Genomic DNA, 25,251 nt, shown 5'->3' with positions numbered 1-25,251 from the left:
GTGCCTGTGTCTCCTTTTTTGATTGCTTTCTCAGCCACAGTAACATTTTATTGCTCACAGGTTGCTCTTTCATAGCTCAGGAGTTTTAATGAGTTCACAATTATGTTTTATTACAGTACTTCGAAGGCAATAGAGTAGATATTCCTCAAACAATCTGGTTAGTTTGTTTTAAGCTGTTAGCCTTAAGTATAAAACTTCTGCAACTAATTGAGCCTGAATCGCTTGGCATTTTCACAGCATTAGATACATTTTTGTTCGGGTAAATGTTATAGGCCTACTTGTTATGAAGTTATGAAAATCTTCCATTGACTTCATTCATACTGTAAATGAGCTGTCAAATGTAAGTGACACTGTGATATTTGTTTACAAAATTGTAATTGGTCTTCTATCTAACAAAGATTTGCATACTGGACCACAAAACCCAGTCTTAAGTAGGACGGGTATATTTGAAGCAATAGCCAACAATACATCGCAAAATCGTCAAAATGATCAATTTTTTTTTATGCTAAAAATCATTAGGATGTTAAGTAAAGATCATGTTCCATAAAGATATTTTGTACATTTCATACCGTAAATATATCAAAACTTAATTTTTGATTAGTAATATGCATTGCTAAGAACTTAATTTAGGCAATTTTCTCAATATTTAGATTTTTTTGCACCCTCAGATTTCAGATTTTCAAATAGTTGTATCCTGTCCCAACAAACCATACATCAATGGAAAGTGTATTTATTATTGTGATTGGCTTGACATTCTTGCACAATGGTGAGGTTTTCATTTACGTAGATCCAAAACCTGAAACCTAAACTTACCTACCTGCAAAAACCCTGAACGCTGTTGTTTTACCAGCATGCAAGCATGTTTTTTTTCTTTCAGAAAATGCAAATGTAGTTTAATTATTTGCTTTTATCATAGGCATATAGACAAATAAATATAGACACAAACTGGATGATTGTTGACGTACAGTGAGTGTAGAGCTTTAAAGTAAATGTGAATAGTAGCTCAGATCATTTTGTGACTGAAGGACGTGATGAAAAATGTTTGAGTTCCGTCTTGACTTTTGATCGCAGACTTTGGTATCTTGGCAAATATGAACACAGTTTGAGATGTTGATCTGTTATGAAATTCCACAGGAAAAACATAGCAGATGATTGCTAAGGTATTTTTTTTCTCTCAGAAAGGAAGACGTAGACTTCTGAATTTACTGTCTATTTAATCTCTTTTAGTCTATGAGCAACAATTGAGATGTCTTTTGTGATTTATCTTTCCAGTGGGCAGCACTTTCCTGTCATTACTCTTCGTTTCTGTCACAGACACATTTAGACGTACAATAATTTTCATCTGCCTGCATTATCATCTTTATTTCCTTTTTTCCTCTTCCATTCCTGTTTTCTTTATCTCTACTTCAAGCCTATGTGGTGTCAAAGCTCTGCCGTTTTTCATTTTTAATGTATGCTAATCTGTGTTAAGTAATATTCATTCTGACAGTCATTTCACTCTCTCATGTCCTCTCACAATCTCACCCTGATGCAATTTTAACCCAAAACCCTCTGTGCCTTATTAGCCCATTTATACACATTTGCATCATAGTGTCAGAGGGTGAGAGATGTGGGAGAAAGAAAAGTTTTAGATTCATTCTGGGAGAAACCATTTGCACAGGTTATTAAAAAATCGATGGGTTAAATTAGGATTTTGGAGGTGGGAAAACCCATTTATCTATACTCCGGTTTGGATCTCGGTGGTTGACAAACAGCTTCCCTCAAAAATAATTGACTATATATAAATAAATCGGTAAAATGTTTGCAATATGTACCATTTTTTATGTTTTTGAAAGAAAAAGTCTCTTATGCTTACCAATGCTGCATTTATTTGTTAATAAATACAGTAAAAATTCAGCTTAGCCATCACAGGACAAAATTCTATACATATTTAAATATACAAAAGTAATGTGTATAGGTCTATTTATACAGTATGTGTATATGTTTGTGTGTGTATATATATATATATATATATATGTATATATATGTGACCCTGGACCACAAAACCAGGCATAAGGGTAATTTTTTCGAAATTGAGATATGTACATCATCTGAAAGCTGAATTAGTAACTTTGTTAGAAAAGGACAATATTTGGCCAAGATACAGCTATTTGAAAATCTGGAATCTGAGGGTGCAAAAAATCTAAATATTGAGAAAATCACCTTTGACGTTGTTCAGATGAAGTTCTTAGCCATGCATATTACTAATCAAAAATTAAGTTTTGATATATTTACGGTAGGAAATTTACAAAATATCTTCATGGAACAAGATCTTTACTTAATATCCGAATGATTTTTGTCATAAAAGTAAGCTTGATAATTTTGACCCATACAATGTATTGTTGGCTATTGCAACAAATATACCTGTGCTACTTAAGACTGGTTTTGTGCTCCAGGGTCACACACACACACACACATATATATATATATATATATATATATAAATATATATACTCATGTGTGTGTGGGTTTGTATACTGTATATTCAGATGGTATGGTCGTATTTTCATCATAGATCTAAAATGAATACAATTATCATATGTTTATAAAAGTTTCTTGAAGCCTTGCTGAATTCAGTATTTTCATATAGATATGAACTCTTCTTTATTTTTCGCTATCTCTCAGTGAATCCTGGGCCTGTGCACAGTAGCCTCACAGAGTGGCAGAGGCAGTGCGCTAGGCTAGTTAGCATGCAGGTCTTGACGTCCCCATGGTTCATGAAACCCCTCGCTGGCTCTGACAAGACAGGAGGCCCCCAGGGTCCCTCTATCCACAGCACAGTCTCCCCACAGACTCACATCAGCAGAATAATAGCAAGGTCTGTGCGAATGAGTGTGTCCAGTACGACCTTATTGATATGCTGTTGGTCAGCATTGGACCTTTCATGTGAGAGTGAATGAAAGAGAATAATATAGTGTTGATATAGCTAATGGATTCATAGACAGAGGGATAGCCTCAGGTAGAGGTGCTAATGACAGGTGACAGCTGTAATCTGGGACTGAACTCCAGGGTGTAATCTGGATCGATTCTCTCTAGTCTCTGTTTGGTATGATGTCCGTGTAGTTGATGAAGGACATGTGGAGAATACTAACCTACTGTAAAATAAGGCAGTGGACTGCAGAATTTTTCTCAGTTCAAAATTCTGCTTATTTTCCTTTCTTGGTATAAAAAGCTGTACTTTTATAAATAAGAAGTATTTTGATTCCCAGTGCAAAAGCAGTTGACTTTATTTTTATTTTATTTTATTTTATTTTATTTTGTTTATTTTCTTTTCTTTTTTTTTTATTATATTTTATTGATATAATACATAATACAGTAGTATGAACATGCCAGAATGATATACTTTTTACTGTTTTTAATTTAATTTAATTTTATTTTATTTTATTGATATAATACATAATACGAATTTATGAACATGCTGGAATGATATACTTTATACTGTTTATTTTATTTTATTGATGTAATACATAATAGAGTAGTAAGAACATGCCTTAAACATTAATGTATATTTTATTTCAAGTAACAATTTGTAACATTTTGTTTTTAAATTCTAGTTACTCCTAACAGCCATGTATCAAACTCTTTTGGAATCAGTTGTGAGCTGCTGCTATGTGGCATGCATATTGTGCAGATTTTGAGTCTGTGCAGAGCGTTTCAAATCAGCTTTTTTAAAATTAGATTCCACGGAAGTTGCCTTAGAAGTCTGCTGCCTAAGTAGGCAGCTTCCTAGGTTTTGGAACAGAGCTTGTGTGTGTTTTCAGGATGTTGGATGGAGTGTGTAGAGTTTCAACACATACCTAGATGTCTGCCAACATCGCTGGTCTGCGCTTGTTTTTTGCAAGAGGTGTTTATGTGTGTGATGGTGATGCAGAAAGCACTGTGTTATCTACACACAGACAGAGAGAAGTATTAGTGAAGGATTTTGGAAGTCTGTGTGTGTGTCCGTAGACTGCCTGTGAGCGGCCTTCACTACAGAGATGGATTAGAGCGCAGTAATACTACAGCCCAGATAAGCAGGAGCCAAGGAGTTAGCACTTCAAACACTCGCAGCCGCTTTATTTGTCTGTGTGAATATTTATTTATTTAGCTTGTATTCCGTAGCCTCTTGATGCACTGCTCTCCAAGTACCCGCCACTTCAAAGTATACACCGCATATATGCATTGAAATACATAGCTTTTTCACAGAATCTCCATCTCATAGGAATACGGTTGTTCAGTTTCCAAAACCTAGTGAGCTACCTACCTAGACAGCATTATAAGGCATCGCAGGTGAGCCACAGACGCAAAGGCTGAGAGAGTATAAGTCATTTGAGACAGACCACTTGTAGAAAATAAATGTGAAGAATCATAAGACTCAGTATAGAAATGTAAGTCATGTAAGCCATTTATGATTTATTTATGAGGCCATTGTTGTCAGATGTTATCGCTCAACTGAAATTTCTTATTAAAGTATAGTATGGCTATATATGTATGTATACAACCTAAGTAAAAAATAGGCTAGAAAGCCACAGAGTGAAATGTCTTGTCTTAATGGGACTTTGAAAACTGTTGCAGGATAGTTTATGCAGCTTCCATAGGATACTTAAAAGTGCCTAATTTCAAATGTAGCATTATGCATTTACATTCTGGAAAAAACAATCCGTACCTTGTCACAAACTCAGTGAAAAAATTAAAGGGATAGTTCACCCAAAAATTAAAATTAGCTCATTATTTACTCACTCTCCAGGTGTCTAAGGTGTATATGACTTCCTTCGTTCAGACAAATCCAGTCGGAGTTATATTAAAAACTATCCTGGCACTTCCAGGCTTTAGAATGGCATGGGCAGGTGTTTCTCTTCATCAGTCTAAAACAAGTCCAATAAAGTGCATCTATCCATAATAAAAAGTGCCTCACACAGCTCTGGGGGGTGAATAATGGCTTCCTGTAGCGAATCGATGCATTTTTGTAAGAAAAATATCCATATATTTAAAATGTAATAATCACTGTAATCTAGCTTGCGCTAACTGGTCGTACACAGAAGCCTTTCCGGGAGAATGACGTAGGACATGGCCGTTCTGCATGTGCCACTCAGAAGTGATGAACACGAACACGCCATGTAGATAAACACAGCACCAGTCTCGAATTAGAAGTTCAAAACGAAATTAAACAAAAAGAAATACGTTGAAGGATTTTGATATAAACTAAGAGGAGTCTGGTTTTCCATTGCTAAAGTAAGGAAGCTTTGCTCCCTTTGCTCCTCTAAACAAACGTTGGTTTTGCGAGACTCACCGGCGCATGCGCAACACCGATGTCCTACACCATCTGCCTGGAAAGGCTTCTGTGTCTGACCAGTTGATGCAAGATAGATTAAAGTGATTATTGCACTTTAAATATGGATATTTTTCTTACAAAAATGCATCAATTTGCTACAGGAGGCCTTTATTCACCCCCTGGAGCTGTGTGAGGCACTTTTAATTATGGATGGATGGATACACTTTATTGGACTTGTTTTGGACTGATGAAGAAAAACACCCGCCCATGCCATTCTAAAGCTTAGAAGTACAAGGATAATTTTTAATATAACTCCGATTGCAATCGCCTGAAAGAAGGAAGTCATATACACCTAGGATGTCTTGAGGGTGAGTAAATAATGGGCTAATTTTCATTTTGGGTGAACTATCCCTTTAAATCAAGTTTGTGTTCAAGTTAGAAAAAGTTTTAGGCATACTTTGTAAAAATGTGCTTTATTCTGAATATTTATATTCTGCTTATAGTAATGCATCTTGCAAGTTGTATAAATAGTACATCCTGCTTTACCTGCATCCATACAATATACTCATGTAAAACAATATATACTATAGCAATATATAGAAAAAAATCTTGGATGCATGATTGCTAATATTGTTGCAGTGTAAATGGAAATTGTATTAATGCACAACTATATATAAATTTGGAAATATACTATATCCACAGTGGTACTCCAATAAACGCGCGTCGAAGACCCTTTGTGAATGAAAAGTATTCTTAAAGCTCCATAACATTACAGATGAGCCACTGATGTCACATGGACTATTTTAACGATGTCCTTACTACCTTTCTTGGCCGTTTGAACGTGTCAGTTTTGTTGCTGTCTTTGCAAGTTCAGAAAGCTTTGGAGCGATATGAGGGAAATTAATGACAGAATTTTCATTAATGTAAACTGCCATCTCCTACAGTAAGATTTCTATTACAGGTCTACATTTCTGACCTTATGAAGTGTCATTTCAGTTAGGATTTGGCCTATGTAGGCACAGGCTCACTAGATTTTGGAACAGAAATTTGTGTGTGTGTGTGTGTGTGTGTGTGTGTGTGTATTTTACGTCTCACTGAGTCCAGAGATGTTTTTGGAGCAGAATTTTGAATTTTATGCACAGGTGTCCTCAGCATGCTGTCTTTGAACAGCGCCGGGTTTGTGAATTCAGTCTAGCGAAGGACGCCGCCTCCTTTATTTTCACTCTCTCCCTCTCTTGTCGTCCGTTCCCCGTGCATTGCTTTTATTTGTCCAGACCTGAATGTACTTCTTCTGAAAGAGGGTTTGAAGAGCCTTCACTCCCCTCACGCTGTTCTTACTGCACTTGTATGTTTACAGCGTTCCTCCTCTGTATTTCTCTCGTTCCCTGCTCTTCCACAATGCTCAATATGCTGTTTTGATTAAAGCATTCTGTGAGGGCATCCAACGAAAACCCATCTAACACTGATGCACGACTATGAAAAAAATAGGAGGGGAATTAGTTTTTAGATGGAAGGAAGAAAAAAGCGGGGATTGTAGTTCCTCACCCTGACAAAGAGAATCAAACCTCCAAAGAGATACTGCATCAAGGGACAAGGGTCAGGTCAAAGCCATAGACTGCATCTCTCCTGGCATCTCTCATCTGGCTCCCCTGAGCCATTCTTCCAAGGTTTGATCCAAACAATAAAGCGAATGAGTCGAAACAACCGTGTGAGTCACTGCGAACTGTTTCCCATGAGGCTGCAGGTATGGAGGTTGTATCTTTGTGGGTGCTGCTGTAGTCTTGGTGTGCAGGGAGCTTGCTAGTCCTGTGGAGAGCTTTGCAATTTTAATGAAGTGCTTCTGTGATTTTTGGCAGAATGTGACGCAATTCTTAAATGGAATGAAAATCTGGTTGTTGCACAATGCGTTTTTTTAAGTTATTAATATATAAAAACATATATAAAATTGGCCGTTTTCCTATATTATATGTACATATAATATAGGAAAACGGCCAATTTTATATATGTCACATATATTAAAAACCTATATCAAAACCTATATTAAAACATATATGTTTATATAGGTTATTTCCGTGTGGGTAAATTCCATAACATGCCAATTACATGTGATACCAATTTCACATGTTCGCACATAAGTTTTTTGCTTTTTTTTTAGTTAGTTCTTAGTTATTGCCTTGATTATAGAAAATATGAGCTAGGCATCATGTATGACAGTTGCTAAAGTGAGATATGAGCTAAAATGACCAGATCCTGCCATGAGCTATATAGGAGACATATCTTGTATGTACATATAGGGCTTTTTTGTGGATATAAAGAAGCAATACAGGAGACCTATATGGCCTGTATATGCACATATATGCACCTCAATTTTGCCTATATGTGGCATATATACGCATATATGCAGCATATATATTATCATATATGTGTATATATACTGCATATAGGTTTCCTATATGCGCATATATCCTCATATAGGTTCTTTCCATGTGGGAAGACTTTTACATTGTTACCAAAATCCAATTAAATACTGTTCTTCTGAACTTTCTACACATCACTGCATTCTGAAAAAAAGTATCAAGGTTTCCACAAAAATATTAAGCAGCTCAACACTTTTATGTAACACTAAAGAGTGTTGGCTGCTGAAAATTCAGCTTTGCATCACAGGAATAAATTACATTTTCTAGTATATCTGAATGGAAAACAGTATTTTTGATCATATAAATGCAGCCCCAAACTTTTGAATGGTGTATGTGCATAATTTCACAGCCAAAATAATATAGAGTATATCTTAAATACTAATGTAACATCCTGCTTTTGTGTATACGCAAGCACAAATATGTATGCCTCAGTTGAACTGTGGCTATTAAAAAACAGATTCTAGATTTAATCAAACTTTCTCATACTGTAGCCATATTCTTTCTCTATCTCTTTCTCGGTTTCTGTTGAATTGGTTGTTCCGACAGGCGAGAAACCAGATTGCAATTATTGTTGTTTCACAGCTACAAATTCCCATTTGGCGGTGGAGCTCATCTCTCTCTCCTCCGGCTCTGCTATCAGACAAACCCGGTGGGCTTTGATCAGATAGCGGGGTGGGATTTCTGGAGATTTCTCGCAAATCCTGCTGGTTTTAAAACCTCCCTGCAGACACCAGGTGATAAAGGATAAAATTACAGGGGCGCTCGGCCACATAGACACACATACACCTGCGCAGGGACTCCAATCACCACATTGCCGCTAATATTTCTGAACGCGTGGCAAAGTAGCATTGGAAATGGGAATGAACTTTGTGTGTTGAGGGAATTTGATGAGAAAAGATGAGAGAGAGTATTTAGAATTGTGCTCTCTCACACACATGAACTTCTACACCTGAAATAGTAAACAGTGTGTGCAGGAAACCTCTTATGTCTGTAGAAAATAGGTTTTTCCTGGAGTGAAAGGGACCCCTGGTGAACGGGTAATGCTCCTTTTGTTATCTGTATCCATACTGTGTGGCACTCTGTGGTTGTGCCTAGCCTGTCTGAGCCTAGCATATTTCCTTATTTATTCTCATTTTATCTTTTTGAGAAAATATACTGACATAAGAACTAGAGAACTTGAGAAGTAGCTGAGATGAGCTGAAGCCTTTGTGTCATTCTTATATTTGTTTTTGTTCTGCCAGCGTATTTATATACAAGCACTCCATCGCTATCTTCTTGCACTTTCAGTTATTAGTTGCTGCTTTTTCTTTTTTCTTAAGTCTTTGTCAAGGCTGTTGCATCATTCTAAGCAACAAATGACCTGAATGGCACTACAAAGTAATCAATAGACGTCAGATGTTTTAACATTCCTGTAATATGTTAATCATCTGTTGGTCTCTCTAGTGACGTGGCCACAAACCACTGTGCTAATCAACAACCACATCGTTAAGGTTGGAAGCTCAAAATAGTTTGTAAATCATCCGGAGTACAACAACACTCAGCCAATCATCAACAAGCAATCACCAAGATTCAGCCAGTCATCAGCAGCATCCAAACCTCATTTCAATCCAGCTGCAATCATAAACGCTCAATCCAAAAACACTCCACTAATCGCTGAGTTTATCAACTGCAGGGCCATAAATGCCCACGCCAGGACAATGTGCTGACATAAAGACTGCTGAAAATGCATTAAACGATGGAAGCGTATTAATGGCTTGAACAAAGGCACTACTTCAAAATTGCAATTTAGATGTGACAGCTACGAACGCTGGAGTCCATTCATATGATAAATAAGACGTTATCCATGAACAATATCTCATTTCATACTAAAGTATTGAAGATTTGTTTTGCAGTTGTTATTACTGGGGTTTACTATGGAAAAGTATTGCTCATGCTTCTGCTTACGTATTACAAACATTAGTTTTAAAAGCCAATAAAATGGGAGACTGTACAGATTATAGGTGGACTGTTTCTGCAGAAAGTGTAAAAAAAAAAAAAATTTCTTCTTCTTCCCCTCCTATATTTCCTGACTTTTTTTCTATGGTAATCTCTGTTTACCTTTTATTATTCCTCATTCTTTTCTTTATCATTTTTATTTTCTCCCACCTTCATTTTCATTTCAAGCACTAAGCGCTCTTCAGCTTCGGAGGTTGACGGGTCACGTCTAAACTCTCTTCTCCGAGCTAGAGCGTATCCTTTCCAGGCAGCTGAGGGAGTCAGTGGTTATCAGCTGTGGGTAAATGGGCTTTGGTAATCTGGCTCAGTTGATTACATGGCACAGTAGAGACAGCAGCCTCTCATTAGAGTGGGCCTGGGTGGCTCTTCCATGCTCGGATGAACCCTTCATGCACCGCTACTCACCTCTAACCCTGGATTAGTGTCTGTCTGCCCCCTCTCCTGCTGAGAGAGATTGCCAAAAAGACGATTAGAAGATGGAAGGTGGGAACTGAGAAAGAAAGGATAAAATAAAGAAAATGTTTCTTAATGTGTTTTTACATTAGGAACATAAAAAATGAATCGGGTAAATTTCATTTTTAAGAAGAAAATGCTTGGGAAGTTGGTTCGGATCATTTCTAAGGTTTTATGATTGGTTGCTAGGGTATCGCTATGTGGTTGGTAGGGTTTTCTTTATTTGCTTGAAATAAAGAATCCTGTAGAAGGAAGGAAGTAAATTAGGAGAGAGGAAGGAAGGAAGGAAGGAAGGAAATGGTAAGAAAGTTAGCAAGGAAGGAAGGAGGGAAGGAAGGAAATTGGGAGGGAGGGGGGGAGGGAGAGAAGAAGAAAGGAAGGAAATTAGGAGGAAGGAAGAAAGGAAATGAAGGGGAAGGAAGAAAATGGGGAAGAAGGAAGGAAATGGAGAGAAAGGAAGGACAGAAAAAATTATGGAAATGGGGAGAAAAAGAGGAAGGAAAGAAGTAAATGGAGAGAGAGAAAGAAAGGAAGGAGATTTAGAAAAAAGAAAGAAATGGGAAGGAAGGAAGAAAGAGAAATAGGGAGAAAGGAAGGAAGGAAGGAAGGAAATAAGGAGGAAGGATGGAAGGAAGTGGGAAGAAAGGTAGGATAGAGGGAAGGAAATAGGGAGGAAGGAAGGAAGGACGGAAGGAAGGAAACAGGGAGGAAGGAAGGAAAGAAATGGGGAGAAAGCAAGGATGGAAGAAGGAAAGAAAGGAAATGGGGAGAAAGGTAGGATGGAGGGAAGGAAATAGGGAGGAAGGAAGAAAGGAAGGAAGGAAGGAAATGTAGGACAGAAGGAAGGAAATAGGGAGGGAGGAAGGAAAGAAATGGGGAGAAAGCAAGGATGGAAAGAAGGAAAGAAATGAGGAGGAATTAAGGAAATAAATAGGGAGGAAGGAAATTGGAAGGAAGGAAGAAAATATGAGAAAGGAAAGAAATTAAGAAAAAGAGGGAAAACGAAGGGCAAAGGAAGAAAAAAGGAGAGAGGAAGTAGGACAGAAATTGGAGGGAAACGAGTGGAAGGAAGGAAAGTAGTAAGAAAGTAATCAAGAGCGGAAGGAAGTGAGTAAACAATGAAGGAAAGAAGAAAGCAAGAAAGGAAGCAAAATAAATATTGTTTACCTTTCACAGGTTTGAGGGTAAATCTGAGGTGCTCAGCGGCAGCGAGACAAAGAAGGAAGAGACAGGCAGAGACAGGAACTTAATGCAGTGCAAGCCGTAAGCTGTCTCCAGTGGATTTAATGTGAGTGGGTAGAAGCATTGGAGAGAGAGAGGGAGAGAGGAAGAGAGCTTAGCTAAGTGTTTAGGGAAAAGCTATAGCCCACCTTCTCAACTGGGATTCCAGGAAACGTTTCATTCCATTTATTCTAACAATTCTGCCGGCCAAGCAAGTCTGTCTGATATCCCTTAATGAGCTTCAAAGCTTCGGCCGCATGCCTCACTGTAATTCCAGCCTTCATTTTCCTCTCACCATTTTGCACTACAAAAGCAAATGTGAAATGATGGCTGAATGCAGTGTAATAGTGAAGCGAGATTACTTTCTACAGCCCTTAATTGCTCTTTCAACAACTTTTTAAATTTGCAGAAAAATTATTGCCAGAGATGGTTCATGCATTTCAGTGCAGCCACTTTTTTCATTTCCTTCTATTGCTTCTTCCACCTCTTTCAAATACGGTTTTATTCATTTATTGAAGATGCTCGGAATTGATCATAACAGTTCTAAACGTGAATGCATTTGTACACACTTGTGTGCTTTTGATGAAGAATAAACAAAAATCTGAAGATAAATCTTTGATTATAGATCTAAAGCACATCTCTTGCTCTTCATTTTATTGCACTAGACCTAAAAAGACCTTTTTTGTTGTAAAGTGGCAAAAGAAAGAAATATGAAAACCATTTTGAGTCTGACCTTCAACACAGTTCATAATAATTATGACTTCTGAGTTTCTAAGTAGAAACTTCCCCAGGAGGATTTGATGGCAACTTGATAATAAAATGACAAAAAGTCTTGCCCATGACACCATTATGTAAGGAGCTGATTGTGTGGTGCTAAAGATTGTAGATGATAATCAATCTGATGTAAACAATCCCTTTCTTTCTACTGCAGCGCCCCCCACACCCATCGCTCCACCTGAGCTTCTTGCAGTTGGTGCCACCTACTTGTGGATCAAACCAAACGCCAACTCCATCATCGGCGATGGGCCCATCATCCTGAAAGAGGTGGAGTACCGCACCACCACTGGAAACTGGGCCGAGACACACGTCGTAGATGCACCAACGTACAAACTCTGGCATTTGGATCCAGATGTGGAGTATGAGATTAAGGTTCTTCTGACCCGACCTGGGGAAGGTGGCACTGGACCTCCAGGACCACCCCTCATCACTCGGACCAAATGTGCTGGTAAGTGTCAGTATATACGTATATAACTTACTTTGTGGAGGTTAAGAGCAATGGAATAGGCCAGTGTTTGGACAGTTTATAAGTAATCTACTTCTTTCTGGTTGTTGCTCTTCTATGTTTTTCTCAATCTTCAGAAAGAACGCAATTACTACAGTAAAGTGGTCTGTTTGTTTGTTCCATTAGCTTTTACACCTAAAGCATCTAAGAATGGTATGGTTTTTCTGGCTGTAAAAGCAAGAGTAGTGTGTTATCAGAGCTAAACGCTCTGCTATGGATTTTATTTGTAGAAATTGGCTTTGTAGACTTTTAAGAAGAATCAAAGAAAAGGTTTGGAAGTGCTCTTCATACCTGGTACCTTTCTCTAATAATAGAAAGAGACCTTTTTGGACAAATAAGCAGAGTTTTGTTTTTTGCTTTTATTTGTAGGACAGCATTTTGTAGACAGGAAAGTACAAAAAATAGTAAGCAGCACAACTGTTTTCAACATTGATATTAATCAGCATCTTAGAATGATTTCAGAAGGATCATGTGACACTGAAGACTGGAGTTTTGATGCTAAAAAAGGTAGCTTTGCATCAAATGAATAAATTACATTTTAATATATATTTAAACAGAAGTCAGGTATTTTAAATTGTAGTAATTTTTTAGGGCTGTCAAACGATTAATCGCGATTAATCGCATACAAAATAAAAGTTGAAGTTTGCCTAATATATGTGTGTGTGTACTGTGTGTAATTATGTATATATAAATACACACAAATTAATGTATATATTTAAAAGAAATATGTTATTTATGTACAAAATATTTTTGTTTATATATAATATCAGTTATATAAAAATTATAATAAATACATATACTTGTAAATATTTCTTAAATATATACATGAATGTGTTTGTATTTATATATATACAAAAACTTACACACAGTACACACACATATATTAGGCAAACTCAAACTTTTATTTTGTATGTGATTAATCGCGAGTAATCGTTTGACAGCCCTACATTTTTTACAATATTACAGTTTGTACAGCATTTTTATCAACCCCAAAATGTTGAACAGAAGTGTGTTTTATGCTTAATAGAAAGAATCATGTCCTTAACTTAGCAACATGCTTGTTATATTAGAGTCAGGGTGAGTGAGACAACGCTTAAGTACTCTATGAATCAGTAGCAGAAACCTAAAGAGTCAAAATGAGAGTATATTATTGTGAAGTTTCCTGAGGTGAAATAAGAAGAGACTAAGGCCATTTGATATGATTTATGAGGGAATGAAGGTGTTAGCTGTAATGATAATTGAGATTGTTACATTTCCACTGGAGAATGATGACAAAGAGCAAGAGAGAAGACAAAGGCTATAGGTGGGAACAATTTTCAAGCGTAATTATGAACGCAGTGGGGCGGCATGTGAAGCGGCGCTCAGATAGACAGAGACACTCTTGATCTGATAAAGTGACAGATAATGAGATGACGGGAGCAGATGAGAGAGCCCCAGGAAGTTGGGAAGACTGTGATCCAGGTGAAGGAAGTCTGTGTGTGTGTGTGTGTGTGTGAGAGAGAGAGAGAGAAGGAGAAAGACCCAGGTGAGGGTTATGTGCTAAAGAAGCTGAATTGTCATTGATGACACAGTGGGGGAGATCCGAGAGGGGCTCCTCTGTGTCTCCTCTCTCCTCATTCTCTTTTCCTCCTCCTTACTTTGACATTAGGATGCATAAATGTTCACTCATAGTATTGCACAAATTTAGCTTGAATTTTGGACTTCCGTTGGCAGAGACATTTCACTTCACGAATTTAATTAAAAATGCCTTCCTATTCATTTTCTAAGGTTGAATTGCATTTAAAATGAGGTTGCAAACATGATGCGGAATTGCAATTCATATAGCTGGCATTTTTAACTAGAATAGCAAAGCATGTCAAGAAAATTTTTTAATGTTGACTTGACAAAATCTTTTTTGAAAGTTTTGAAAAACGTTTAAAATATTTGAAGGATAAATTTGATTTAAATAATCCAATCCTGTTTGCTCTTTGTTTGTATAGCAAAACTTGAGCATGTATAGTGAAGGAGAGTGTACACTACCAGTCAAAAGTTTTTGAACAGTAAGTCTCTTCTGCTCACCAAGCCTGCATTTATTTGATCCAAAGTAGAGCAAAAACAGTAAAATTCTGAAATATTTTTACTATTTAAAATAACTGTTTTCTATTTGAATATATTTTCAAATCTAATTTATTCCTGTGATCAAAGCTAAATTTTTAGTATCATCATCAGAAGTCATTCTAATATGCTGATTTGCTGCTCAAGAAACATTTTTATTATTATTGTTAGAAATGTTTAAAACAGTTGAGTTGATTTTTTTCAAGGTTCTTTGATGAATAGAAAGATCCAAAGATCAGCATTTATCTGAAATAAAAAGTTATTAAACATTAAACATAAAACATTATACACTATACCATTCAAAAGATTGGAGTCTGTGTAATTATTTATTGATATTCTTTGGAGAGAAATTATAGAAATTAATACTTTTATTTAACAAGGATGCTTTAAATTGATCAAAAGTGACGATAAGGACATTTATAATGTTACAGAATATTTTTATTTCAGATTAATGCTGTACTTCATCAAAGAAACCTAAAAAAAATTCTACTCGCTGTTTTCAACAGCATAATAATAATGTTTTTTGACCAGCAAATCAGAACATTAGAATGATTTCTGAAAGATCATGTGACTGGAGTATTGATGCTAAAAAATCAGCTTTGAAATCACAGGAATATATTAGAAAACAGACATTTTAAATAGTAAAAATATTTCAGTTTTTTTACTTTTTTTTGCTGTACTTTGGATCAAATAAATGCAGGCTTGGTGAGCAGAAGAGACTTCTTTAAAAAAAAAAAAAATAAATAAAATCTTTTGACTGGAAGTGTATGAGGCCATGGATATGTGTGTGAGTTGTGTGTGTGTGTGTGCTTGTTTCAACTTTTAACTGGTGCAGGTGAGGCTGTTCTACATAATCAGTGCGTTCATGCCAGCTCACCACAGGTAGCCGTCTATTAAATATATACACACATTCGCGCACAATTCTGATCCAATGAAGTTGCTTCCAGCCGACAGCACTGATCTTCCTTGTCCTTCCAATTCAATTTTTCTCCTCCGCTCCTCAGCACCGGAGCTCTATTGGTATGCTAATACAGTCACACAGAAGTGTGTCCTCTTTCAAATATACCAGCAGACTGGAGGGTGTCATTGTACAGAAACACACACACACACATCTTGCGTTTCTGTTTCAATATTTATTCTGAAATACAAGGATGCTATACATGTAAACAATACGGCTGTTATGCTTAGTGCAGGTATTTGAACTAAGTATGCAACATCAGCATGTAACAATAAAATCCAGAACACTGTAGGAATGACCTGGCAACCTCTGCATCATTGCAGCAAGTTTTTCCTCTGTGCATGTTTACACTTGTTATTTTGCAAGCAGTGTCTACATTGCACAAAACCTACAAAATTTAGACCCCACAACACATCTTTTGTATTTTACCTTTGTACACTTTCTGTAATGGAACAAAACCACTGGGTTGTCACTGTTGACACGCTCCCCTTGAGATTCAAGCTGCAGCCCACCTAATGAGCTGGAAGCCGGGCATCAACTCTTCTGCCACTTTTAGTCTATAAGGGTCCAATTGGCATTCAGGTACAACAAAAAACGTCTACGTAAAAGTGTGAAATTGCTGATATGGCAGGAGAGTTTGAGGGGAAACAGGAGTGAGAGAGGTCAAAGAACGCAATGATAAGGCTGATTGCAGCACCCATCAAAGCCTCGTGATCCACGCTTGTGTGTGGAGATCAATGTGAAATCCACTGTCAGCTTTCATCGCATCACAGCCGGGGAGGCATTTTGGGAGTGAGAGGACAGGACAGAATGAGGGATTGGAGAGAGGTGAAGCGTGTCAGAAAGAACATGTGTTTATGAAGTGACGGCACTGTCTACCTGTCACACACGCATGCGCGCACACACAGCGGTGCGTAACTGTCACACAGCGCTGATTAGAGCAGACAGGTGTGGAGGTGCTGGTCAGGTGAGGCCTGCTTGAAGAAGTGTGTGTGCATGCTGCAGGAAAGTTACTGGGTCATGACAAAGGTTGGACACACACTCTTCAGGGCTCTTGTTCTTGTATTGGACATGCTTCAGTTATTGTTACCCTGGAGTCCATGCAGGGTGTCAAACTTTGACATATGCATGAGAATTTTATTTAAAAGCGAGTTAACCCTTAGAAACACAAGCAGTAATGTTACACATAAAAGACTACAGAAAATCACTGTTTGTTTGTTTAACAGAAGCTTATAGAATTTTTTATATGGACTACTGTTTAAATGTTTGGGTCAAATGTTTGGGTTGGTTCATTTATGTATTTCATTTATTTAATACGTAAATTGATCAGTGACACAGAAGACATTTAAAATGTTAAATAATACTTTTAGACTTTCTGTTTTTCAAGAGTCTTGAAAAATTTGTTACGTTTTAATAAAGAAAGAAAGAAGCGGAGCCACTGTTTTTAACACTGATGATAAATGTTTCAGCAAATCAGCATATTAGAATAATTTCTAAAGAATCATGTGACACTGAAGACTGGAGTAATTATGCTGAAAATCACAGGACTAAATGACATTTTAAAAAATATTAAAACAAAAATCAGTTATTTGAAATTTCACAATATGTAATATCACAATATTACTGCTTTTACTATTGATCAAATAAATTTAGCCTGGCTTTCAAAAACGTTAGAACTTGGTAACCACAAAATTTTGAATAGTAGTCTATGTTTCTTTTTTCCCCACAAAGGAAGTCACAGGATTTTTATTTATTAATTTACGTACTTACTAATCTTAAAGGAGAAGTTCACTTCCAGAACAAAAATTTACAGATAATTTACTCACCCCTTTGTCATCCAAGATGTTTGTGTCTTTCTTTCTTCAGTCACAAAGAAATTATGTTTCTTGAGGAAAACATTTCAGGAATTATCTACATATAGTGGGACTTCAATAGTGCCCCAAAGTTTAAACTTTCAAAATGCAGTTTCAATGCAGCGTCAAAGGGCTCTAAACGATTCAAGTCAAAGGAGAAGGGTCTTTTCTAAACAAATTGATCCCAGCTGAGGAAGAAGGGTCTTATCTAGCGAAATCTGTCATTTTCTAAACAAACTGACAATTTATATACTTTTTAAGCTCCAATGCTCATCTTGTCTATTCTCTGCAACGTGCATGCCAACACTGTGTAATCCGGGTCAATACAGTGAGTTCGCATGCGCATTGCAGAGCATAGACAAGACAAGCGTTTGAGGTTAAAAAGTACATAAATTGTCAATTTAAAAAAAATGACTGTTCATTTCGCCAGATAAGACCCTTCTTCCTCAGCTGGGATCTGGGAAACTGCATTTAAACTGCATTTTGGAAGTTCAGACTTGGGGGCACCATTGAAGTCCGCTATATGGAGAGAACTCCTAAAATGTTTTCATAATTTCTTTGCGACTGAAGAAAGAAAGACACAAACATCTTGGATGACAAGGGGGTGAGTAAATTATTTGTAAGTTTTTGTTGTGGAAGTGAACTTTTCCTATTCCAGTATACCTCAATTTTGTGCTAAGTTGACCAGGGACTAATGTGTCCTCCTAAGTAAGCCATGATCAAAGAAAGACACCCAATATCCAGCTGAAACTGACTCTGCTGTTAATACCATTTGTGGGTGGGGGAGTGTTGGATAAGATGAAAATGGAGTTGACATTTGGGATCTATTATAATAACTTTCCTGTAGTCCAGCTTCTCATCCACAGCACTGCTGCAATCCTTCAGGGAAATATCTGCTGTTTCATGAACTTGCTAGCAGGTTTCATATTGAAAAATAAATAATCTGTTCTTTCTGATGTTTCTTTACTTTGGTCCTTTCACTGTGTCTTTCTTTTGTTTATTCATTAATACACTTGTCATTCATTTAGTTTTCCTTCCTTTTTTTCATTCCTTCCACACCTGGGTCCTTTCCAACGCTCTACATCTTCCCCTCTGCCGTTTTGTTTTTGTCCTGCTCCATCACCCTCTGTGGTGTATTCAGGTGTGGAGATCTCTCATCCGTTCGTTCTCTTTTCTTCCATCTAGCACAAATGATGGATAGAGTTTAGTCCTCTGCTTGACTCTCCAGCAAAGTGGATTTATTTAAATTTATTTCCACATCGCTTATGATAAATCTTCATCCACTGCAGGGGCCGGAAGATGGAGGTGATAATGTGTGTGTTCTTAATTGCTGAATATCCATTGAAGTGACTGTGGTGCTCTTAATATTTAATGCAAAAAAAAAAAAAAAACTCTCAATGGCAGTATCTCATCTTTTCATCTTCCACTATAAATTCTACACTGAGATGTTAAAGCAAATTTACTTTACCTGTGGACAGTCCTTCATCATCCTTTTCCGCTTTTCATGGAAACGCAGGACGTCCACACACTCACACACGCACGGCTAAGGTCAATTACCGTCTCCTCTCTAGCCTGAAACCTTGAGATAAAGCCTGTCATAAAGAACCTCTTTGATTTGCTGTGGCCTTTGGGACTTCTTTTTGTTAAATTTACGACATTTTAAAACACCTCCGCTTTACGAGTTAATTACCAACATATTTCTGAGTTAGAGGGCCTAATGTGTCTTCTGGCTTATGTCCTAACATTATGAAGGAATATGTTCGGCGATACCGGCACTCTGCGGTCCATCAGTTAATGATATTATAAATAAGCCGAGGTTTGAGCAGCTTTAAGTGTCCTTTACTGTCTTAAGGGCTGTTCGTATAGAAACAGTAGATATCCGCCTGCCATTATAATGGCATATTTGAAGAGTCAGTTTAAGTTTTGATATTCTTTTACTTGTTCTTATGAGCCATAATGATGCAGCAATGTCATTTTATCAACCCTGGATCATTGGAAAAACATTCCTTTGGTGATATTTCTGTAAATTATATTGCTTCTTGCACGTTTCCCAATGCGTTCTAAGTTAAATTTCTAGTGAGTGGCACAAAAAATGGCATCCAGATTTGGGCAAAACAGATGAATGTTAATTTGGCAATGTTTTATTATGTTAGATGTTGCACATAGCACAGCAGTTCGGAAATGAAATGTTCAGTGATTGGCACTGAAGCATTTAAAATTAATGCACCACCTACATTAATCCTACATTAATCTTACTAAGTATTTTTGTGTTGTTTATAGTCAAAATATCTAAAAATTCTTAAATTAAGATGCATTTACTACATAAGCAAAACGACATAAGATACATTTAATCTTGTTTCCAGGGAAAAAAAAATAAAGTGCACTTTGCTTTAAATAAGTAAATTGTTTGCCAGTGGGCTAAGTAAAATACTCTTGTTTTAAGAATATTTTTCTTACCCCACTGGCAGATCATTTTACTTGTTTCCAGGGTTAAAAATAAAACATTAAAAAATAAATTAAGTGCATTTTGCTTAAAACAAGACTAAATATCTTATGCCATTTTGCTTATCTAGTAAATGCATCTTAAGAATTTTTACATATTTTGACTAGAAACAAAACAAAAATAGTAAGTGTGAAGGCAAAAGTGAGATAAAAGCGCATTTGTCATGTTTGCTTCGAGTCTTTGAGCTTTCTTATTATGAATTGTGTGTCTTTGAGCGCTTCACATTGCAAGTGCAATGCTGTACCAGGTGAGCCACCGAGCAAGTTTACAACATTAGAAAAGCCATTCATATGGAGCTTGTTGTGTGATTCATTTTTGTTGTACAAATCTTGCACAATGGTTAAAGTGTTTTAAGCTCATATCATAGAATTGCTCAACGAACTGCATATAAGTAAGTGTTTATTATTCAATAATCTGCCCTATAATCATAATTTGTGTTAAAAGGAATAAAAATGCAGTGTGTTTTAATGCCGCAAGTGTTAATTTCAGCTGAAAACCGCAGTCAGTACTTTCGAAGGCATGTTTGTTCAATGAGCCTATGTTGAATTTTATTCAAACAGTGCTGAAACAAGCCAACTTTGTGCCAAATATCCAAATTCTCATTACCATGATAAGTGTCAAACAGTAGCCCTATGGCACTTATCGGTCAACAATGATTTTCAAAACACGTTTTTGGTCAATTTCCTCCTTTTATACTCTGAGGTGTCAATTCAGATTGGTATTAAATCAAACAATAGGTAATCCGACCCAGACTTTTTTTCCAGGATGATAGGAGTAAAAAAAAAAAAAGAAGGGACATTTCCTGTTCAGACAGCAATAAAATCATCTACTAGCACCTGTAGGTACTGAAATAACCTCATGATCTTATGTAGAACAATTACCGTCTCAATAGGACTTTTGTCATGAATCATTAGACGTCAGCGCAGCAGCAGATGACATACATGTCTGGGCACTATTGTCTAACCTGAGAGAAAATAGATGTTTGCTCAGTAATGGAGAACACGGCCTTATCATTATCATTGAGAGGGTTTTGTAATGGATTTTCGACTTTTGAATAAAATTCAGTTATGTGAAAAAATGTGAATGGTACCTTACAGTGACAGAATGATAATGAAAGTTGACTCTCTTTAAAGGGGCAGTGATGCAGTATGTTCAATGTTAAAATCACAGTTTAATGTGCATAGACAACTTCATGTGAGACAATTGAAGTTTAACTGTCTAAAACTGTGAAAAAAACACTGTTTCTGGCAGGTTTGGGGGCAGGACTGCCTTTCTGTAATAATTAGAATGATCACCTTACCTTTATGAAGCATGACATCTCTACTTCTCTGATCACTGTAGTTTATTTTTTATGGTGTATTTTATTAATCTAGCTTTCATAATGTGAATCTCTTTTTAATAAGACATGCTAATGAGGCAAGTGAGAAAAGTAGAGGAGAGAAGAGAGATGGAGATTTCTGTGTCGGAACAGAGCAGGCACATAGATACGCTTATATTGTCTTTCCCAGCACGTCAGGCGGTCACGGTGCAGAGATGGTGAATAATGCACAGGGGGCAGAGAGAGAGAGGATGGAGATAGACAAGTATGAAGAGAAAGAGAGAGAAACTTTGTTTTTTTGTGATTTTGAAGTTGATTTGGTTTTGTGAGACCTCGGCTGTGGAGCCTGTGGCAGTGATTATATTTAAGTCCCTGGAAACTCAAGAATATTATTCTAAACTTTCATTCTAGCCTTAAAGGCGTAGTTCACCGAAAATGAAAATCCTGTCATTATTTACTGCCTTATGTCATTGCAGACCTTCATAATATCTTATTTTTGTTCTGCAGAAGAAAGAATGACATGAGGGTGAGTTTTCATTGAATTTTCATTTTTTGGTGAACTGTCTCTGCAAGTGTAAATAAAACAGAATGTTTCTAGCTTGTGCCATACACTGTTTATTTAAAGGGACAGTTCACCCCAAAATGAATAATAGTATTGTGCAGTTATTTTCCATATAGTGAAAGGAAATGGGTACACAAACTATAAAAACACCATAAATTTCACCCAAAAGTGGTTCATATGACTCTTGGACTATAAAATATATCAGTTATTTTGGTCTCATTTGGGTCACAAACTGTTATATGAATATTAGCTACATATATGTGCAATATATTTTTGACAGTTGTCATTAACTTTTGTAGTTCACCCAAATATGTTATTTGCTGAAAGTTTACTCATTGTCAAGTTATCCACGATGCAGATTAATTTGTTTCTTCTTCAGAAAAGCTTTGGAAATTTTAGTATCACATTACTTCCTCACCAGTGGATCCTCTGCAGTGAATGGGTGCCGTCAGAATAAGAGTCCCAACAGCTGATAAAAACATCACAGTAATCCACAAGTAATCCATACCACTCCAGTGCATCAGTTATTGTCTTGCAAACTGTAGTAAATATTGAAACCAGTATTTTACCGTAACCAGAAAATTGCTTTTTATGCAAATCACATTCAAATACGGTATTTCGCATCAAGATGTAAAAGGTAAATTCAAGATTCTCTTTGTTTCTCACTAAGCTATTATATGGCATCAGAAGTCTTGAAAAATCTGTTTGGAACAACATAAGGCAAAATAAATGATGATCAAATGTCATTTTCAGGTGAACTATGTCCTTAAGATTACGTCCATATCAAATTCCAAAAAATTATTGTGCCGTAATACATGCATAAGATATTTCTACACCTGTTTCTGTAATGCAGTACAAGCTTGTGCACTTTAGATACTCACAGTATTCCAGCAGGAGCTGTAAATTCCTCTTGTGCCACGTTTGAGGCCCCATCACACCCCATTTGCCAAACACAGAGTCCGCCTGCCCCCCTGAGCAACATCAGAAAACATTGTATGTCTGCTCAAGTTTTTGATGGTTGATCACACCCTCAGATTGCCCTCTGGGAGATGTTCTCTGAATTATAATACAGTTGCCGTTCTGTATTTTACATCAGCTGCAGTAGTTCCCCTCTCACTCTGTCATCACGATCGCTCATCAAACGTGGCGTTCTGACTGAATGTGACCGAAGGGATTGAGCTCCTAAAAGACTTGTACTTAAAGGAACGTCCCGGGTTCAAAACAACCTAAGCTCTGTTGACAGCATCTGTAACATGCCGTAGACAATTAGCACAGAGAATAATTGTGACGTGGCTGTGCCTGTAGAGTACTTTGTACTGTAGGGTAATTCACTTACAATGAAAGCCAATATAGGAGGCTTTAAAGACTTTTATTTTTGTTAAAGCACATATGTGACCCTGGACCACAAAACCAGTCATAAGGGTCAATTTTTTGAAATTGAGATTTACACATAATTTGAAAGCCGAGTAAAGAAGCTTTCCATTGATAGGACAATATTTGGTCAAGATACAACTATTTGAAAATCTGGAATCTGAGGGTGCAAAAAAATCAAAATACTGAGAAAATCACCTTTAAAGTTGTCCAGATTCTTAGCAATGCATATTACTAATCAAAAATTAAGTTTTGGATATATTTACAGTCGAAATTTACAAAATATCTTTATGAAACATGATCTGTACTTAATATCCTAATGATTTTTGGCATAAAAGAAAAACTGATAATTTTGACCCATACAATGTATCGTTGGCGATTCCTAGATAGTGCTACTTATGACTGTTTTTGTGGTCCAGGGTCACATATATTATAAGTTGTCTAAATCACTTTTGCTAGGTGGATAAATGGACAATTCCTGTGATTTTTCTCTATGTAAACAATATTATGTTTGCGCATATAATTTGCTAAGTTACTGAGTTTATTGGCTTTACATGGTCATGACGAGAAATATTGGAAGTAAGTAAGGAAGGTTAGAAGATTTTCAGATTATTTAATTAACTATTTTATCACATTAGTGTCATATCAATGTTTATAATAATTATAAAAATGAAAAAAAAAGAAAAAAATGAATGCTTTTGTACAGCACGAATGCATTAAATTTATCAAAAGTGACAGTAAAGCCATTGATAATGTTATGAAAGATTTCCGTTCTGTACCATGGTTTCCACAACATTTAAAATAAGTTCTTAAGCAGCAAATCAGCATATTAGAATGATTTCTGAAGAATCATGTGACACTAAAGACTAGATAAATAATCCTGAAAATTCAGCTTTGCATCACAGAAATAAATTACATTTGAACATATAATCAAATAGAAATCAGTTATTTTAAACTGTAATTATTTTTCCACAATATTACTGTTTTTTCTGTATTTTTGATCAAATAAATACAGACTTGGTGAGCATAAGAGACTTCTTTCAAAAGCATTAACAGTAGTGAATATAATGTTTATTCTGCTCCTATTACTGTAAATGTGTTTTTGACTTTTTTAACTAGTTAAAAAAAAATTGTGCTAAACTCTGACTTTGTCAGTGAAAACCTCATTTATTTCAAATACCAGTAACTCTTCCCTGAGTAGCAGATATATTGTTTGTTGTATATTATTTGCTTTATTATTTTGTTTTAGAGATTTCTGGTAAGAATTGGTGTTCAGTAACATCAGGTGACATTATTTATACATTAATTTAAAAAGAAAACTGTAATGAATGCTATTGTGAATTTGTTCTGACTTGACTGGGTGAAAAAAAAGGGAAAAATTCTAAGTAAACAGAAGGAGGAGAAGAAAAACATCCAGCATAAATATTAATTTCACTTTTGTCCAACAGAAACAACCCAATCGGATCCTCAGTGGAATCCAATTCCCCTCAAATAGTTTTGTTATTCATATCCTGCCTCTATATATTAACATGGAATACTTCAAAATGAAATCACAGCAATCCCTTGAGATCGTGGGAAATGTGGATTTACCACATTTGTTGATTTTGAAAAAAATTGTATTTAACTGACATCTGTGGTCATAAATCAAACATTAACAATGAATAAATCAATATCTCTACTACAAGGGACAAATATAAAATGGTTTATTGTAAATACATCCAAGGGAGAGCAAGAAACCACAATAGAAATGTTCAGTGATTTATGTTTTCTCCTAGTTGTGCTGTTGTTGGAATGAAATGATTATTTTTTTCTGCCTCCGTAGTGTTTGGCAAGCTTTTATTAGTTTGTATTGCATATTAAAATGAAATGCTAGGAATAAATAGCTGACAATATATCAAACAAGAAGGATTGAGAGTGTAATTGGTACAAATAGC

General features: G+C 36.3%; 1 protein-coding gene across 15 annotated transcripts in view; it reads left to right on the top strand.

Moving 5' to 3' along the window:
• Nucleotides 1-25,251, top strand: part of ptprt (protein tyrosine phosphatase receptor type T) — a 253,350-nt gene that overhangs the window by 94,887 nt on the left and 133,212 nt on the right. For all 15 annotated transcript variants that reach the window (XM_051112546.1, XM_051112545.1, XM_051112547.1 and 12 more), the window contains exon 7: nt 12,308-12,601. In XM_051112546.1, the coding sequence (XP_050968503.1) occupies nt 12,308-12,601 (294 nt within the window). The remainder of the gene's footprint in view (nt 1-12,307; nt 12,602-25,251) is intronic.

This window comes from Labeo rohita, chromosome 6 (genome assembly GCF_022985175.1).
Source record: "Labeo rohita strain BAU-BD-2019 chromosome 6, IGBB_LRoh.1.0, whole genome shotgun sequence".
NCBI lineage: Eukaryota > Metazoa > Chordata > Actinopteri > Cypriniformes > Cyprinidae > Labeo > Labeo rohita.
The sequence above is the reverse complement of the archived record's forward strand: the minus strand, read 5'-3'. Positions and strand labels throughout refer to the sequence as shown.